Source organism: Ambystoma mexicanum, chromosome 3q, assembly GCF_040938575.1.
Source record: "Ambystoma mexicanum isolate Mex_15411 chromosome 3q, UKY_AmexF1_1, whole genome shotgun sequence".
Lineage (NCBI taxonomy): Eukaryota > Metazoa > Chordata > Amphibia > Caudata > Ambystomatidae > Ambystoma > Ambystoma mexicanum.
Window position 1 is genome coordinate 747,550,276 of NC_090926.1, and position 20,407 is coordinate 747,570,682.

Below are 20,407 nucleotides of genomic sequence, written 5' to 3' on the forward strand. Positions count from 1 at the left end.
CTGTGTTTTTAAACGTAGATATCCTGTGTGGGGTCATATATGTTCTGTAGAGTATGTTCAGTTGGATCAGTCTAAACCTGGCATTCCTAGATATCTCCTTTGGGTATATCAGGGCTCTCGACCACTCGCCCTCTGTGATTTCGGTCCCCAGGTCTGTCTCCCATTTTTCTTTCAGCCTTGCACTCTTTGGATTGGATCTGTTGTTTATTTGGGTGTACAACCTTGATGTCGGTCTCCATCCGTCGCTGAGTTCGTATATTTCCCTCAGGAGGGGATGTGTCTCTGGCTCCTCAGGCCATTCGGCCCAGTTCTCTTTGGCTGCATGTTTCACTTTTTGGTACCAGAGGAATTGGCCTGGTGGGAGTCCGTCCCTTTCTTGGAGTGAGTCAAAGTCCCTGAAGAGTCCCTCGCAGAACATGTCCCCCACCATGTGTAAAGGCCGTGACTCTCCCATCTCCTCATCGTTGTTAGATCGCTGGGGGTTTTGCAGATGTCCGCCAGCATGGGAATGTCGGGTGTGTATGAGTGTTGTAGTCCGACTATGGATCTCACCCTGCTCCATACCCGTCACCCCACCTCTAGTATCATGCGTGGGTTGGGCGGCCCTGCTCGAGTGTTCCAAATTAACTCTTTGGGGTGTAGCGATGAGGAGGATTGGGATAAGAGATTCAGCTCCGCTGTATGTTCATCTGAAAGCCATTTTGCTAGATGTGTCGATTGAGCCGCCAAGAAGTACCTTTGGAAATCGGGGAGTTGGATGCCGCCCTCGGCATAGGTGAGTGTGAGGACATTTAGCGTGAGTCTGTGCCTAGCTCGTCCCCAAAGAAAGTCTCTAATCAGGGATTCTAGCTTCTTAAAGAAGGATGGGGGGATGTAGTATATCACGTTGGTGAAGTAGTAGAGGAACCTGGGGAGAATTATCATTTTGGATATTGCAGCTCTGCCCATCATGGAGAGCGGGAGCTTTGACCAGAATTGTATGGATCTACGCACTCCGCTCATTGCAGCCTCCGTGTTGGAATTGTGGGTGGATATTGGTGTGTGTGTGATGTCCAGGCCTAGGTATCGAAAGGTGTCCACCTGCCAACGGATCCCGATCTCAGGAAGCTCCTCCACAGGTTTACCCTTTACCCTTGCAAGTGGGAACGAGCATGACTTCCGTCTACTGAATCTTATCCCCGAATATTTCGCGAAGTTATCCAAGACATCCAGTACAATCGGGGCGTTTTCCAGGGGGTCGCGCAGGTATAGGAGGACGTCATCTGCGTATAGGGAGATAATGTTGTCCGACCCACCAATGCTAATGCCAGCGTCGAAGAACTGCTTCCCAAAGTATATTGCCACTGGTTCCAGTCCTAGGTTATATAGCATTGGTGAGAGCGGGCATCCCTGCCTGGTGCCCCTCTGGATGGGCCAGGCCCTTGATACCACAGCGCCTGTTTTTACTCTTGCTACTGGGTCGCTATAGAGGACCTTGATCCAGCGGATGAAGTGCTCTCCGAGCCCAAATTCCCTCAGAGTCTCTATCAGCCATTCCCAATAAATAGAATCGAAGGCTTTTATGGCATCCAGTGAGAGTACTGCTAGGTCTTCCTCGCTTTCGGTCGTCTGTGCTATTATGTGTTGGAGCCTCCTGAGGTTGGCAGTGGTGTTTCGTCCTGGAACAAAGCCATTCTGATCCTCGTGCACCAGAGATCCGATCACCCTCGAGAGCCTCTTAGCCAATATGGTTGTTAGTATTTTGCCGTCATAGTTTAGGAGCGCCAATGGGCGATACGAATCACACCTGTCGGCTGGTTTGCCTGGCTTGAGCATTGGGACGATGAGGGTTTCTCTCATGGAATTGGGAACAGTGCCCGACTCATATGCCTCCGTGTATACTGCATGTAGTAGAGGGGACAAGGTCTCCTCGTAGGCTTTGTAGGATTCTGGGATGAGGCCATCTGTCCCGGGGGACTTGCCTGTGGAAAGGGATCTAATCGCATCCGTGATGTCCTCAATCGTGACAGCTTCTCCCAGTTTGTCCCGTTGTTCTTAATTCAGCCTGGGTAGTCCTACTTCGGCCAGGGTGTCTCTTATGTCTGCCGCGGGGATCTCGTTCTTGTGAGCGTATAGGTCATTATAGAAATCCGTGAAGGTGTCATTGATCTCTTGTTGTGTCCTGCGGGTCATATCCTTGCTGTCTTTGATCTCCTTGAGGGCTTGCCTCGGGTGTTCCTTTCTGCATAACCATGCGAGTATTCTGCCCGGCTTATCTGCTTCCCTGTGGGCCTTCAGAGTGCGGACAGAAAAGTCGAACTTTGAGAGTCTCTCCCATGCCGCCCTGCAGTCTTCCCTGATCGGTTTCAGTTCTGATTCCTTTTCAGTGGTCAATGGACCGTCACTTTCGAGTTGTTTGATTTTCTCCTCCACTGCCTCTAGTTCCCTGCGTAGTTGCCTCCTGATCCCGCCAGCTTCGGCGATTATCTCTCCCCTTGTCACCACTTTCATCGCCTCCCAGAGTGTGCTCCACTTCTCGACTGAGCCCTTGTTTATCAGTAAGTATTCTTCTAGCTTTTCTCCTAAGGTTTCCTTGAATGCTGGGTCGGTCAGGGCATCTACTGGCATGCGCCACATCGGGATGGGTGGGCGAGGGCCCTTGAAGCAGAGCTGCAGCAGTAGAGGGGAGTGGTCCGATATTGATCTGCCCATGTATTCTGCCAATTCTACTTGTGGGGTTAGCTCATTGGCGATGAAGAAATAGTCTAGCCTGGTGTGGAGGTTATGGGGAGCCGAATAGAATGAGTATGATCTGTCGAAGGGGTGGAGGTCTCTCCAAATGTCGGTTAAGTGTAGGTCTGCCACCATCTTGGAGAGGGGCCCTGGGGAAGGGCTGTTAGGTATGCGTGGCGTTACTGATCTATCTAGTTCAGCATTCATGACGGAATTGAAGTCTCCCCCCCATATGAACGTGTATTCTCTGTAGTGCAGCAATCTGGCACATAGTTCCTTGATGTGAGAGGGTATGTTGTGATGAGGAAAGTATGAGTTTACTATGCACAGAGGGGAGTCCTCAAGCATGCCCCACACTATTACATACCTTTCCTCTTTGTCCAGTTCGGCCCCCATTTGTTGGAACGGTATTTCCAGACTCACCCACGTGTAGACTCCTCTTGCATGCTTTGAGAAGGATGCGCCGTTGCCCTGGCCCCCCCAGTAGTTCACCATCTTGTCTGTGGCCTCCTTGGTTAGGTGTGTTTCTTGAAGAAGGGCCAGTGATATTCTTTTTCTCTTCAGGTATGAATATATTTGGTTTCTCCGTATGTATGTTCCCATCCCTCTAACATTCCATGTGATTAACTTGAGTTTTGCTGCCATTGCGCAAGTGGGTTCCTCGTTGCGGGGAGCGCCTCCCCTTCCTCCTGTGTCATATGCGTCGCATCATGTGATACATGTTGTTCCGCTTGTGTGGGATGGGCAGACCCAGCCTCTGGTTCGGAGTTCAGACCAGGCCAATCATTGTTCATCTGAGGTAGGACAGTCGAAACGATAACAACTTAAAAAAAGTAACTGTAACTAACGCACCCAGCTTCTGTCACCGGAGTGCAGTGCTCGGGGGCTCTCGCGCTGTCTGACCTAATCCGGGTCTCTGGCACGAGTGGGTGCGTGCAGGCAGCTGGCCTGCACTGGTCATCAGTGGGTCCGTGGTCTGTGTCCATGGGCGGGAGGTCAGGCAAGCCCCGCAGTCGTTTAGCATTCTCACTTAGTAGTTTTGCTTCAGTGATAGTGTAGCTTTGTTCTGGTTTAGGGTGCGATGCAAGGGGCTTGGGTGCCCCGGCCGTGTTATTAAGCGATCAACCTTGGCTGCTTTCGTTATGTTTCTCAGATGTGGGTTCTGTGGGGACCTCAGCCAGGTTGTTGTGTTCCATCCACATGGTAGCTGCCTCTGGTGACTAAGAATATTGTGCGCCCTTTATGGATTACTTTCAATTGTGAGGGGTATAGCAGCATGTATTTCAGGTTTAGTTTCCTCAGCCTGGACTTGATCGGAACAAAGGAATTCCTTGCTCTCTGCACCGATTGGGTACAGTCAGGGTATATGGTGATCTTTGAATTGCCCCGCTCTATTTCTCCTCCATCTCTTGAGAATTTCAGAATCACCTCACGATCGCGGAAGTTGAGAACCTTAGCAATGATGGGGCAGGGAAAAGATCCGGGAGGAGGCCTCTTCTGAAGAGATCTGTGGGCTCTCTCTATGGCAAAACCCTGTGAGAGGTTTGATGCCCCTATTTCCTGCTGTATTAGGGATTCTACATAGGCTGTCGGGTCCATGGTCTCTGTCCCCTCCGGTATGCCCAGAATCCTGATATTATTTCGTCTGGCCCGCCCTTCTGCTTCCTCGGACCTCGCCTCCAGGGAGCTCACTTTGCGTTTTAAGTCTGCAACCTCTTTCTGCAGCGACGATGTCCCGTCTGAAATGTCTTTCTGGGAGGATTCAATGATGGTTACGCGCTCCGTTAAGTTGCGGGCGTCTTGCCTTATGAGTTGGATATCCGCCTTAACCTCCCCTATTTTCGTGTCGATAAATGTTCTCAGGGCTGCGATCGCCTCGAGCAGTTGGTTATGCCTGGCCTCTTCTTCCGGGCCATCGTGATTTGCTGAGCTCTTCGGGGTGGATTGGGCAGTGGGGTGAGGCTTGGGTGTTATGAAGGGGTCTAGGGTAGCGTTCTTGGCTTTGTTCCTGGCGGCGGCCATCTCTCCTTTGCCTGGTCTCACCAGGTAATGCAGCGTATCTGTAGCTCCCCTTGGGGGAAGTATCGTGTGTGGGCTCTCAGAGGTTGTTTCAGCCCAGTGTGCGACTGTGTGGTTCTGCCACTCACCGTGATGGTCTGGACCCTAAGGCGTGGTAGCGTCTAGCCTCGGTGGCAGAAGTGGCATTAGGGACCGTGGGCACGCCCCCCTGGGGTGGTCTATAATGTTGAAGGGCCTCTGCGGGGGCTCTTGAGATGGCACCGTTCAAGTGGTGTGATATGCGGTTGGAGCGGTGCGAGGGGGCTCCCTAGCGTGAATCAACAGTGTCCGGTTGATTGATTCGTCCACTATGGAGTGGCCGTAGTCCTTGACGGCTGTGGTCTCACTTGACAGGTGGAGGAGGTTGGCAATGGGACCCGCGCCAGCCCCAGGGGGGACTGTCCGTGAGTGCCGCGGATGGGCTCCGATGTTCTGGTGTTGTAGGGCTGTGGGGTTGGGTGATGACCCGGCCCCCGTCGGTGAAGCAGGATCTCCTTCGGGGAGCGGACGCTCGGCTCCCCTATGTCGAGGTGGCCGTCCGGGAATCCGGAATTATAATGCTGTGGGTTGAGGGAGCTGAGCGACGGCCACCAGCACCGCCGATGGAGGAGGCTCTGTCCCGGGGAGCGGCTCCCCGATGTTGGGGTGTCTGTCGGGTGGTGGGGTGAGTGGTCCCGGAGGGGTTCGTCAGCGTGTTCACGCGTCACCCTGGAGCGGAGCGGCGTCTCCCCCCAGCGGGTACACCGGGGTCGTGGATCGGGGGGGACACTCACCAGGTGCGTTGGGGGGGTGCAGCCTCTCGGGTGAGGGTCAGCACTGTTCCTCGGCGTGCAGTCGGTGTGCTCCCTCCAAAACGGACCTCAGGCGCCGCCGGCTCTGCCGTCTTTATGTGCTCCAGCCGCACAGTGATCCTCCGTGGCGCCGGCCCTCGGCGGTTATCTGGGGCGCTCGGGCCGTGGGGGGAGGGGCCACCTCCGGTTCTTGATAGCGTCCTGGTGGGCTCTAGCTGTCGGCCCGTGGGTTCGCCCCGTGCTCCCAGGGACGGACATCAGCAGGGGGGCACTCATAAGCAGCCTGGGTCTGTGGTCGCTGGTTCCCGGCCCCGATGTGCGCCACGGGTCCGTCAGCGCGAGGCGGCCGCCATCTTGTGCGCCTCGCACGGGGAGGAGAGGGAGCTGGGCCGGATCGCGGCAGAGGCTTCTCGGGCTCCGATTTTTGTCGGAGTAGGGCGGAAAGCGCAGTTCTTCGCCTCGGTCGTTGATGGATCACCGTGTCTATGGTGTGTCTGTGGGCAGAAGCACCCAGAAAAGGATCGGACTGCTGTGGCTTAGCCGGAGCTCAAGGAGCCCGCGTCCTCACTCCTCGGACATCAGGCCACGCCCCCGATATTTCATGGTGTTGGCATGTAAGAGGGCCACACAATTGAACACCATTGAGCGGGTAGATCACATCGTATTGCATTATGGAGTGCACTTGCAAATTCAGAGTGACAATGGCACACATTTCAAAGGCAAGTTAATTCCGGAGTACTATCAGGAGAACAATGTTGAGTGGCTCTACCATGTGCCGTATCATCCACAAGGGGCGGCCCTGATTGAGAAGATAATGGTTTGTTGAAAGAACAATGAAGAAAAAAAAGAAAATCAGGAATTGGCAGTTTGGTAGGTTGGCGTGACCGCGTGTTTAATGCTGTAAAAGCAGAGGCGTTGCTAGTGGGCGGGCTAAGGGGACTATAGCCCCGGGTCTTTTGGTTGTAGCCCCGGATAGAAGCTCAGGGACTTCAACCAAAAGGTTATGGCTAGTCCCGAATCACGCCAGACCCGACATTAGCATAGCCCCTGATCTTTTCCAGACCTAGCAACTCCCCTGTGTGAAAGTACTTCATAGAAAATTATAAGAGAACGAAACATCTTTGACACGCCTGTTATCATCTACAGTGCAGATGCAACCTAATTCAGCTACTGAAACACCAATGTATTGGGAAATCACGCAAGTTGTCCTCGCCACATACCGCGCAACTCCAGAATCTGCAGGAGTAGACTTGCATGCTAATGGATAAATCAGATTAGAACCCAGGGGCATAATAGTCATTGAGACTGGGATTGGAGTACAAATTCCCTCAGGACACATGGGATTGATTACCCCTAGATCTGGATTAGCATTGAAGGGCATCCGAGTACTGGGAGGAGTTATAGATGCTGACTATCAAGGAGAAATCAAAGTCATTTTAATGAACAGTGGAGATCAGATTTTGCCTATCCATGTAGGAGATAGGATAGCTCAATTGATGGTCATACCTGTAAAACTGCCCATGATCAGAAAGGGAGAGTCCACTAAAGTGTTAACTACTTGGGGGAACCCCGGATTTGGCTCATTAGACAGCATGGTACCGGGTGCAAAGGTGTGGGTAGAAAAGCCATGTGGCCCACCAGTACCCGCTGATGTCATAGCATCAGGCAGAGACCAAGTTGTTTAAGTGATGGAGCCTGGGAAGGAGAAATGGGACTTTGTGCGTGCTGATAAATGTTATTTAAGAGAATGATCATCAACACTGAAATGTTTTTTTCTGGGTTTTCTTTACAGAGTCTGTGCCTGGCTGGTGTAACTGTACTTGCAAATGGACTCCACTTGGAAGAATTAAGCAACACGTTGCAACAAACAAAAGATGTCGTATTTGCGCAGCTTTATACACCACCCTCATAGCCCCTGTTATCTCCGCATTTGGCATCTCCCACCATTTCTGTGCTGACGACACTCAACTCTTCCTTTCTCCTCTTTCTCAACTGACCTCCACCTAAAACTTTCTTCGTGCCTTACTGCTATAAAGAATTGGATGTCTTCCCGCTTTCTCTCCCTTAACACTGACAAGACTGAAGTTGTATTCTTTCCCTCCAACTTTCTTCCCCCTCCCTTTGCTCCGCCTTTCATTCACTTTCCTCCCTCTAATCTCCCTATCTATCTCCATGCTTGTAACTTAGGCATTCACTTTGACTCCTCCCTCTCTTTCTCCCCCCATCTCTCTCTCTCATTTCTTGTGCCTTTCGCTACCACCTCTTCAATATTCGCAAAGTCCGTCCCTCTCTCATCTTCCATGCTACCAAACTTTTAATCTCCTCCCCTATCTTCTCCCGCCTCTTTTACAGCTCTTCCTTATTCTTTGGACTACCTACTTCTCATCTCGCCCCCCTCAAATCTATCTACCATTCTGCTGTTCGTACCCTCTGTCTCCTTACCTCCCGTGACTCCATCTATACTTCCCTCTCTTCCCTTGGCTGGCTTCCATTTCACTCCCAACTTAAATTTCACTTTCTCTGCCTTGTCTTCAAATCTCTCCATGGTCTTGCTCCCCCTTATCTCTCCTCCCTCCTCTCTTTCTACTCTCGCTCCCGTTCCCTTCGGTCTGCTGACCATTTCCTTCTCACTGTACCTCTGTCCCCTTGTGCCCCCTCCTGTTTCTGCTCCTTCCAACTCCTAGCCCCCCTGCACTGGAACTCCCTACCTCTTGCAATCCGCTCTACCCCCACCTTCTCCTCATTCCGCACCTCCCTTAAATCTCTCCTTCTTCACTCTCCTCCTTGAAACCCCTTCCTGCCTCCCCTCCCTCCTTTATCTTTCCCCTTGATTATCTCCCTCCCCGCCCCTACTTCCCCACTCTCACCTTTTCCCCATCCCTCCTTCTACTCCTCCTCACCCCTACCCCCACACAGTCCTACTCCAATATTCTCCCTATTCCCTTCAGTTAATTGCTCTTCTTACTGTTTTGTTGACTGATTCATATTGTAATTTGTTTCTACCGTTATATTGTTTAGGTTTCATGTATTAAGTTGTTCAATTGTGCAGCGCTTTGGTGTAAAGCGCTATATAAACCAATAAATACAAATACAAATCTGACGATGATGAGGAATGATGTTCGTGAGTTGCTTGATGCAGACATACCAGCCACTACAGGCACGAAGAAACGGATTTGCAAAGCATTGAGGATAAACCAAATACAAGCTTCCCAAACGAAGAACATATGGATTTACCTTGCATGCAAAGTCCTCAACATTACGTATTTCCGTTTATCGAATGCGCACAATGTAATGGACCTATTGACAACATGTCTGGTAGCGGTGCCAACACCTGCTTCAACTTTTGAGACAAATTTGAGCATCACTCAAAACGACCCTTTGGTGGAGGATAATGACATTCGTTTTCTGTTTATGAATATTTCAAATTTTGCGAAGAGACCAACCAAAAATGGAAGAATTTGACTAGGATTTTTACATACAATATTGCAAAAGGTGATGTTTGCTTTTCCATGACGTGTCAGTCAGAAGAGGTTGTCAAGTGTCAGCAATTGAATATGACCAAACAAATGTACCGGACTGTGTTTGAAAAACAACTGTGCTCACGTGCTCCAAGCACATGCACCAACGTTGACAACACAATGATCTGTAATCATACAATTTTAACTGCTAGCCATTTGAACCATGTCAACCCTCCAGTAGGATGGCTGTTTTCATGCAGGAATTCTACTTTTACTTGCATTCCTGCCAACATCTCTGGAGGATCATGTGCAGTATCACGACTAGTCCTTACGTTATTTCCTTTGCAGCCAGCACTACCTAGAGTTAAAAGATCAGTTTTTGAATTTATAGGTATAACCGCAGATTGTGATTCAAACGTGCATTCATTGGCTGAATCCGAAGTCTTACCTCTTGCATATTCATTGGGGGGAGTCTGGGGATTAGCTGCTGAGGCTATGCATCTTTAAGTTAGCATGTTTAGTAGTGAAGGGGTTACATCATACCTCTACAGCCTTAGAAGAATTGCTTTTAGCCAATTTATGAGAAAAGCAGTTTTGCAGAATAGAACTGCTGTTGACTATCTCTTATTAAAACATAATTTAGTGTGTATTGCATTTGAAGGAATGTGCTGGTTGAATGTGAGTGACCCTTCCCAGTCTATGCAAAACCATATTCAAAGTTTGAAGGATTTGACAAAGCAGGTGACATCTTTTCATAATTTTGATAGGGGATAGATTTAGTTCTTAAACACTCCCTCCCCTCCTTTGCTATGGACCCTACTCAGTTTCTTTCATTTTTGTTTTATGTGGTCTGTCTTGTGAGCGCCCTGAGGCCTTCGGGTGTGTGGCGCAATATAAGAAAATTATAGATCGATTGATAATGGGAATTGGTGGGATTGGTTGTTTTCATGGATTCCAAATATTTGAGAAACCTTACAGTATGCATTTGCTTGCATTGGATTTTTTTTGTTGTTGTTTCCAATGCATTTCTAGCCTAGCTATAATGCTCCGTCGGTTTCAGAAGGCAACTTTAGTGTCACTGAGGTATGAAAGTCAAATGTCCAAGGTTGGAATGTAATGCTTTTTAAAAATGTAATATCTTAAAACATGGAGTCTATTGAAAATGCATTCTGGGTGCCGCCAGCAATGGACATTTTCCTCGAGCCTCAGTCAAAAGCTGCATTTTAATGTGAGCTCTAAATACTGTTTTCATTAAGCGTCTGTTAGTCTACAGTGCTTCAAGGTCAGTTTTGCCTGATAACACTGCAGGAGCCGAAAGCAAACTTTACGCTCCCATGAGAAGATTGGAGTGTTTACCTCTTGGAGTTTTCCATCTGACATTTTGGTCGAATGCTTGTGAAGACTTGCAACAGGTGCACTTTCTGGAAAAGTACTAGCCTGCCTTTATGGAAAGTTTAAATTGGAGAGCACCGGATTAGGCTGTCAGAGAAAAGGCTTCGGGGCTGGAGAAAAGGTGGATGCATCTTTTCCGGTCAGACCCGTTGTGAAGGTTCTCTCTGCAAACCTGGTCTGGAAGCTGTCCAGTGAAGTTCTTGGCGAGATGAAGTGGCATATAGCTTTGCCAACGGCAATTTATTTTATCTAATTTACTTTTTATTGCATTTTATTCACCTGTCTATGCTTTTGTAGTGAGTTAATAAACGGCCATAAAGAGCCAATGTTTTAATCTAGCTGATAGTCTGAGTGAATTCTTGCGTTTCAAGTGTACAATGCTCGCCTATTCCATGTATTGGGGAGAAAACGAAGTAATATATTTGTGCACTTATTTTTGAAAAGCAAACCACCTAGGTAGGTCACTGAACCTTGACCAATCTGGCATTTGGTAGCCTTAATGGTCAAGTGGCCTGCTGAATAGCCTGTAATACAATCCCCAGGTGTTTCACATGTTCTCCCCAACACATTGTGTATAGGCGCTATAAAAATAAACTATCAATATCAAGTAGGGCTGAAGACTACAATATCATCAAGATATGCCATACAGAATTTGCCTAACCCATTCAGGACATGAATAACCTTTTGAAAAGTGGCAGGCGTAAGCTTTAAGCGAACATGCATTTCCCTAAACGAGCAAACTCCCTCTGATGTTAAGAATGCAGTCTTCTCCTTGGAGTTTTCTGTCAGGAATATTTGGCAATACCATGCAGTAAGGCCAAAGGTGCTGAGGTACTTTGCAGCACCCACCTTTTCAAGCAACCCATCAGCTTATGGAAGGGGGTGAGCATCTGCTTGGGGACAGTATTAAGAGCTCTATGGTCCACGCAGAATCTAAAACCTGTGGTGCTTGCCTTTGGTACCCATACCAACGGACTGAACCATGGTCTGTTACAGGGCTCTATCACCATCAGATCCAACATGTTGTTGACAGATTTGATGTGTGATCTAATCTTGGCCGACATCCTTCAACTCCTACTTTTGGTAGGCACACTATCTCTAGTGTCAATTCCATGCTGACACCAAAGTGTTAAGTGTGGAGTTGGAGAAAACTGCCCAAGCAAAGTTTCCACCTCACCTTGCTGTTGCAGAATGTGTTGAGGGGACAATCAGACATCCTTAATGAAGCCATCTGAAGTGTTACCCTGGAACTGATCAGGGAGAGGTTCAGACTCCTCTTCCTCCCTATCTGAAGCCAGAAACAGGGCACCCTTTTCAACCATAGTGATGAATGCCTGCAGTCTATTTACATGGAATGCTTTGGGAGATTGATTAGGTCTTCCAAGGTCCACTAAATAGTTCACCTCAACTATCTAGTAATGCCCACACCATTCATCTTGTAAAGCTCTCAATCTTATGGGATTCATGATCAGGATTTCTTGGCCTGGGGAGTACAAGTGAAGCTTTCTGGTCATGCTAATGTTTCACCAGTGCTCGTCTAGCCTTCAACTTGTCATTGACCAGAGCCATCAGAAGGTCCATCCTCTTTCTTTCTTATGCCCAGCACATATTCAACTACATTTGTAGTAACAGGAGAAGTGTGGGCCTCACATCTTTTCTTGACTATAGCTAAGGGTCCCCTGACAAGGTTACCAAAATGCAATAAGAGGTTCCAAGGGGCTGAAACCAACCACCTCTGGAGTCACCTCCCCGTAGTCAAAAGGCATCATAGAAGAAGGTTCCACATCCTACTCTGGGCTTTTCAAGAGCTTTTGAGTTCGGTTGAATCTCTCAACTGGACTTTTTGTCTACGATGGTATGTGGATGAAATGTTATATGGCCACTGTGAGAAACTGGAGGGTATTCTCCCAAGTAGGCCCCGAGAATCACTTATTCAGGTGACCAGGGAAGGGCTGGCGCTCTCAGATCCCAACCCTGGGGGTGGACGAGCAAGGGAGGAGCACCTGGGTAAGGGAGCCTAGGGTTGTGCTCAGAGGAATACCCTAGGTGAAATGCAGTATCGTACCAGGGAAGAAGGAGAGGAGGACGACATACCTTTACATCTTGTAGGCTGTAATAGATGTAGCCCGCTCCTCCTGTTGAATTTATCTCACCCAGAAACCATCTCTCCCAGAATCCCTGATTCCCTGCCCAAATTCTCCCAATAGTTCTTCTCCATGTCCCTCTGACACAAGGGTCAGGCAGAGTCAGGCAATTAACCTGAATCACACACCCCTGATGGCCTTTCCTTTCCCCACAGGGATAAAAGGTGGAGCAAAAGAGCACAGGCCGAGCAAGGCAGATCGCACGACGTGAGAGCTAACTCAGCACGGCAGTTCAAGAGGAGGAGAAAGAAGGCGCAGACCGAGAGGGTAACAGGGAGAGAAACAACCTTTCCCTTTCTGACTATGGCCTGCGAATTCTCCATAGAAGGAATCATAAAACTGCAAACAATAGCCGAGTGTGTTGCAGCAGATGTCTAGGGTACCAAAGACCCTCCTCTGCTGATAACCAAGCCGGGGAAGGACGCTGGTCTCGGGAGTACCAACCTTAACCCCAAGGATAGAAAAGTAAGCCGTTCATCACAGCCGGTGAGTTGAGGGGAGAATCGATAAGAAACCGAACTGTGTGGGACGAAATGCAGCCAACGGCTAATTTGAACATTGAAAGAATTAAAGATCCAATTGACGAGAGAGGGGTAAACCAGCAACAGAGGAGTCCGGCACCACGTGGGTGCTCAGGCAGGAAACTCTGGGCGATTACCCGATGGTAGACACTACTGTAACCAGAGGTCCTTGGGAAGAGGCAAAAAGAGGTCAAAGTGTTCATACAGGGGTCTTGTAAAATCCTCTGTACCATCGAAAGTCTTTGACCGACAGATGATTATGAAGCTAAGAGAAATGTATCCCGCATGGCGAAATCGTTACATGAACAGTGTGTTTCATAAAAGGTTGGCAAGAGTAGACCTGGCAGAGGGATGCTAACAAAAAGGGGCAAAGTCCAAAGTCATGAAGTACAGTGAACTGTTTGTAGTTGGCGAAAGTGAACCCGGCAGAGGGAAGCCGACAACCAAAATAGTGTGTTGATCGAAGTGAAGCTGACCAAAGGGTGTCCACAGTGAACTGTCTGTAAAAGTTGTCGAGAGTCTACCCAGAAGAGGCAGCCAACAATCAGGGGTGAAGCCCAAAGAACTGTTTAAAAAGAGATTAAGATTTTTGAAAGTACAAGAAGCCACAGTGTACCCGAAGGAGGGAGGCGACCGTCTGCAAGGGGACCGAGCCCAAAAGAGGGAGATCCGGTTTGGAAAGTTGTCACCCTAAGTGCATTGAAAAAGGTACTGTTTAATCGACTGGAAGAGAGAGACCAAGGGGTGAAACCATCACCCAAGGTATACGTGAAGCAGAACTTGGTGTTTGTGTGTTGGATACATCAGGCCTCAAAGGCAAGAGCATTTTGTGAAGAGACTTGGCCACAAAAGAACCCGATAGCTGATACAGAACAGTCGGCTCGTGCTGAGAAAGCTTGAGTGTGTACGGTGCTAGCTGGAACGGAACAGTCAGCTCGTGCTGAAAAAGCTTGAGCGTGTGTTTTGTGCTCAGAAGTCACACCTTGTCCCGTGGGGAAGGGAGACACTTGGCAATAACATCATGACTTATTATTAGGAACACTTCTTTTCTATATTGAAACCCTATCCCACACTCTTTCTATAATTAGTTGTAAGGAAATTAAAATCGTTTTTTTTTTTTTAGCATTTGCCCTTTTATTTGACACACTGCCACGAAGACTGCCTTATTTTTCTTTTGATGGTTGATGCTCCCATCTTAGATTTAGGTTAGGCGTTTTTCCACCCTGCATTTATTGTTCAATAAACACCCTTGAACTGTGATCACTTGTGTCTGTCTTTACTGTTGCCACCATGATTTCCCTACATTTGCCACATTCATTTCACATGGACTGAATATAGTTAGTGCCTCTGTCTGACACCATGTTTTTTAAGGAAGACAACCCTAATGAAAATGCCTCACAATGCTTTAGAAACTGACTTGGCAGTTACTGTTGTCAGTGAAATGGCTTCAGGATATCTGGTGGCATGGTCAACTACCACCAAGATAAACCTGCTGCCTGATGATGTAGAAGGATCAAGGGGACCAACCATGTCAATGCCTCCCCTCTCAAATGGGACACCCACTACAGGAAGTGGTACCAGTGGAGCCTGAATCTTTGTTCCACTTTTGCCAGACAATTGACAAGTTGTGCAACACCTGCAGTGACTTTCTACTTGGACCCCCATCGTAGGCCAGTAGAAATGCATGGATAACATCTTCTTGTGACGCCAAGATGACTTTCAAGGGGGGGGAACTTCATCAGCCAGCTGCAGGAAAAAGGGCTTCACAAGCAAAGGCACCACTAGTCTCCTAAGGCTGCCTCCAATGGACTCACTCTATAGTAACCCAGCTTTCCAATAGATTCAATTCTTCTCAGGGGATGCATCTTCCAACTGGTAGCAGGCCTGTCTCTTCAGGCTTTCCAGAGATGGACACTCTCTCTGACTCTTACTAAACTCATCTCTAGAGGGACCTCCTTCTGCAAGTAAATATTGCAGCTCAGTGTGCTCATGAGGATTGAGTATTTCAAGCAACCCTTCTTGCTTGTCAGGTTCTAGGGTTTGGTCAGCCCAGTAGTAGTTTTTTTTTTATAATTCTTTCTCTCTTTGGCTTTGGTTTTCCCCTTTGGCTTAGGCTTCTCCTTAGGCTTGGCTAAGACAGCCTTCTTCATTTGAGACGTAGTACGTGGCAGCTCTCCTGTGTCGCCCATAAGAACTAAGTCTCTGAGGTAATTTCCTAGCGCAATACTACCTGGAACTTGGCTCTGTACACTTGCATGTATCCTGAACGCTCCTCCATTTACTGATAGAGTGACAGGCATTACTGGGAATTTAAGAGGGGGACCATAAACCAAATTGATGGGTATCAGAGGAGCTCTGGCCAGAAACTCTGGGTTTACACCAATGTGGAATCCACTACAGTTTGGCTGGTTCTACGTTATTTCGCCGCAGTATTTTTCATCGCAGGTTTTTTCATCGCTGTTTTTTTGTTCGAAAAACTCATCTTTTTTTTTGGGGGGTTGGGGGGGTTGCCCCATCGCAAGCCACCCTTTTGTTTTTTATTCTCTTACACCCACAACCATATATTTAATTTTTAACCCCCCCCCAAAAAAAACGAGTTTTTTTTCGAAATAAAAACAGCATTGAAAAAACACGCGATGAAAAATACCGCTGTGAAATGCGTGTATACCGTTTGGCTGGCCCCAGTGTTCCTGATAGCAGAGGTGTCAGCATAATCTAACAGTACACTACCATTGAAATAATGTTTACTATTGTCAGGGATGGTAGCATACACTTCAGCAACTCTACGCTCCCAGGAACACTATACCTACTAAAGATCCAATGCCTCTGAAAGGGTTCTCTCTCTCCCACATCATATGAAAATGCCAGATTCACAGAATGGAACCCCCAAAGTCTTAACCTTACATCTGGGGTCCCCTTCACATGGTCACTTGCTCCACAGTTGACACAGATCGTGAGGAACCTTGTACGCAAGGAGGCTTACTGTGCCCACTTTCTTGCTTGAGCTGCTAAGACCCTTGTAGTCTGGCCAAATCCAGCTTGACTGCTACGTCCTCCTCAGCCACATCAAAGTCCATCTTTGCAATATTCTCTGCACTGAAGCTCTTCCTTTCTCAAATTCAAAATCATTAATACTGCTAAGCCCTGCCCCAGCATCTTCTACACCACTAACATCAGTTAAATATGTCTTTTCTTGCTTCCTGGTAATCTATCAGTTTCTGCACAAGATCAACATTAACAGTAGACCTAGATAAACCCTTCTCTATACACAGTTTCTTTAAATAAACCATTTTGTGGAGCAAAGCAAGAGTATTTCTAGTCTATGTTTTCATAATACAATAGGTTAAATGGCTTTTACAGGCCTAACATCTTTAAAGCATATTATTCTGGGTAACTAGCACTATGGTAGTTGCAAATCAATTTAAGATGGATTTAGCTAAGTACCCCACTCTATCCTAGTCTCAAGGTAAGTCCTAGGATTCCCTAGGAAAGGATAAATGACCCCAGGTTCGACGACCAGAGGCCATGTCAGAGGGAGTTTAGGAACAAAGGCACCACACCCAATGTTACCATATGGAGAAAAGAAGGGGACAAAAATAGGTATGCTCATTTACCCTCCCTGTCTCTGATCCTTACTAGGTGGCACTGCAGGTCTTCCAGAATTCTGTGGGGACACAATGTTTTGTCCTTGGTTTGGGCGAGGGAAGCTCAGGGGCCACAGTTGCAGAGGTCACTTTTCGGGTCATGGGCTGGTACGGTTCCACTCAGCTTCAAGAAGACCTCCCAAACGAGGAAAAGATGATGACTTTGGCAGTGCAGACCTTTCAGAACACCTAACGGGCGGGAAGAAAGAGTGTTCCACCGTAGAGCAACACGTCAGGTGTCAACAGGCGATCTTCCAGCGGTGAACACAGGGCAGTCCCAGCACAGCTTCCCTTGCAATGACATAGCTGAAAATGCGACGGAAAACGACTTATGCCATCAGCTGAAGATCTTGCAAGTTGCAAGGCTCTGCTTGGAACAACGATGGGTACAGCGCGGTAGCCCAAAAGGGTGCTTGTCAGCCACCAGGTGGTCCAGGGACATTTCCGAAGGCTTTCAAGGTGTAAATTCTCAGACAGGGGCCAAGACTGGTTGTTTCCACTGGTCCAAGTGTCTAAGCACCAACGAGGATTTTCTAAGATAAAACGGAGGGTCATGGCTTCACCAGGCCAAGCACTGGAGTCGATGCTGGTCAGCTGCAGTGGTTGTCCTCGGGTCGTCAGCAGGTTGCTCTTCCTCATAGAACTCTTGGTTCCAACGATGATCTTCCGAATAGCCTCAGAAGCCCTCCTTTTATCCAAATCAAAGCTTGGTGCAAGCCAAAGTCCAACAATGGTAAGGATCTGCAACATTTAAAAAGCCCATTGTTCAATCCTGGACAACCACTGGCCATTACATCCAACCAGAAAGAGACTTTCGGGCACCAGAGGATGTGGACTGGGTCCAGACAGTCCCAGCCCCCTCCTCTGGCTACACACACAAAGCCCACTGGCCCATCAAAGCAGCAGCGTTCCCTGCAAAAAGGGTTAACATATATATATATATATCATTTCCTGACCTGCGAAGGCAGCAAGAAGGCCAAAGAACAATATGGACAAAGCAAAAATGTAGTGGCACAGCCATTTAAGGGTGCTAGCCACCTTTAGTAGCCATTTGCGGTATATGCAAACATACAGAAGAGAAATAACACACGTGCCACCAGCTTGTCTTGGGCACATTGTCAAAGTAACCAAAAAGCCATTAGGTAAAACTTATCCTAACTGCACTTCACTGTAAGGTGATATATGCAACTGTAAAAATACAAGAATTCCAAAAGGGAGATCAAGTCTCTCAGTACGGACAGTTTTAGGGACTAGTCAGTTTCCCCATAAGAATGATACAAATACAAATACAATGCAAGAAAACAGGCAACTAAAGAAGGCTTTATGGACCTCCTAAAATCATTAAAGGTTTAGAAAAATAAGCACAAAGGCTGGGGCCCCCATAGGAATCTATGGAGGGTAAATTGCAAAAATAAATATTTACTAACAATTATTAATCTGACTTGTAATAGTGTCAAGTTTTATATAGAGCTTCATGCTTTTTTCTTCTCGCTTCTAGGCATTGTAAGAATAGGTGCAATTATTTCCCAATATAATGGTACTCAATTCATCGACTTCAGGAGATGAAGGGCTGATTAGCCCTGTTGTAATTTAAACCTGTGACTGTGGATTACACACAGATGTCTGAACTACCACCCTGAGCTAGCTTGGCATACAGGTGAATAGCATTGTATGATGGCATCCTAATAGCGACTCAAGCATGTTATGTTGTTCCATGGGAGGTTTCTGACAAGATTGCCCATGTACCTGCTCAGGCAGTGTGTGATGTCACAGACAACATTCAACAAGCCCCCTCCATCCCAATTGAAAATATCTGGAGGTCAGATATCAGAGATCCTGCAGCTCTCATCGGCTCACACAGAGGAGACCTCATATCACATGTTCTGGTGTATTGCATAACCCAAAAGACAGGGAGAGACATTAAAAGATAGCACAATAGTTGGGACTAAACAAATTCTCTCGTGATAACCTAGTATAGTCTGACTTATGTCAAAGACTCAAGAACTTGCATATTTTATATATTTAAACAGTTTTCTATAGCAGGGACCAGGTTTATTGGCAAATAAGCACTATATAAATAATAAGGCATTTCACTCATCAGAGCCATCATCTTCTCAAGACGTGACTTTTCCCAGTCCAGCAATGCCTGGCTCCATAGTTTTCAAAACAAAGCTGGCAGACTCATGTACATTTTAAAGCCACGAAGCCATATCTCCCAAGCCTTGCTTCCATTACATTGCCTTCCATTTTCCACCCATGGAAAATGTATGCCCCATGTCTCACCCACAAAACAGTGACTGAGAATGGTCCGTCATATCATTCCTACCAACGTGCTCAGTCACAGTGTCACTTTTGTAGTTCTTCAAATAAATAATGGGAGGTTCCTGCGATATTAAGTTAGACCTTGGTAACGTCTGTATGTGTATATAACTAAAACCCTGAATTGTTAATGAGAGAAACATTCTTTTTGATTGGATTGAGGCCTTCAAATCACTTTTTGGGCTCAGTGCCCGGCTTATAGGGCTCACAGACACATCCAGGTCATGTGGCTGTGTGAAGTAAGCCTCAAAGTAAAGAAGAAAGGAATGTGAAGAATGAAAAAGGAGAGTGGTAAACTTAAAAGAGAAGATGAGAAGCACAGCCAGAGAGGTATTAGTTGAGATGGAGGAAAGGGAGCAAAAATGCAGAAGCACAGAAAAAGAGGGATTGACAAGGGGACAGGTGGGTAGAGATGGGAAGCAAAGAGGAGCATTGAGTGAGAAAAGGCTAGGCATGATGGGGTAGCAATGAGAGGAAAGAGAGGGAGCAGATATACTGATGCATCTTACCTTAAATCGTTCCTTAATCATCTGTCTCTCTTTATCTTTGAGCTGCATAAAGTGGAGGGAGACAAGAAAAATCATAATGATTATGTGAAAAAAACATCTCCTTGCAAAACCACAACTTAATGCCTAGGTAGAAATGGGATCTAGAAAATATTAAGTTTATATGCTGCTTTTCTTTCCCAACTTCTCCAACTGTGTCACCACACCAATAAATGTATGGGCTTGTTAATAGGCCTTAAGTGTGATTGTGAAGCCTCTTCCCAGCATCTGTGGCTGGGAAGGACATCTCATCCAGGTATGCCACACTGACTGTCCAGGTACACCACATCTTTGACAGGGTTCTAGGTCCAGGATCCCCCTCCACAACAACTGAACAAATATAGTATGTCATCCAGCTGTGAAGGCAATGGCCAAATACGTCTGGACTTTGACTGGAAATTCTCAGTGATAGGGAGATTATTCTTAGGCTCTCTTTCCAGGGCCCGATAGATCAGCCTATTTGGTTTACAGAGTGGTTCCTCCAAGGTATGCCGACTCTTGAAGGAGTACATTTCCGGAGCAGTCACGGTGAACTCTTTGGAGGGGGGACATATGGTTAAGATGTCCTATACACACTTTCCAAATACCAATGTTTGTCAAAATAGGTTATCAAACCTTGTGCAAAGGACTATCTACACTTTTACAGGCAAGTAAAATAACTTTCTTAGACACAGTAAAGCATTTAGAAAATGTGATTATGCAGGGTTATACAGCATGTGCACAATCCACCAAGTCCACCACAACTTTAGGTGAAGCTCACAGGCCCCTTTAGGAATTCAATTCCATAACCACACTAGAAAAAATATTCCTTTTAGAATAAAGG

At 47.2% G+C, this 20,407-nt stretch overlaps 1 protein-coding gene across 9 annotated transcripts in view; it reads right to left on the reverse strand.

Annotated features, from left to right (window-relative positions):
• The window catches only part of EXOC7 (exocyst complex component 7), a 704,768-nt gene that overhangs the window by 35,170 nt on the left and 649,191 nt on the right, over positions 1–20,407 (reverse strand). For all 9 annotated transcript variants that reach the window (XM_069654713.1, XM_069654709.1, XM_069654707.1 and 6 more), the window contains one exon: positions 19,549–19,590. In XM_069654713.1, the coding sequence (XP_069510814.1) occupies positions 19,549–19,590 (42 nt within the window). The remainder of the gene's footprint in view (positions 1–19,548; positions 19,591–20,407) is intronic.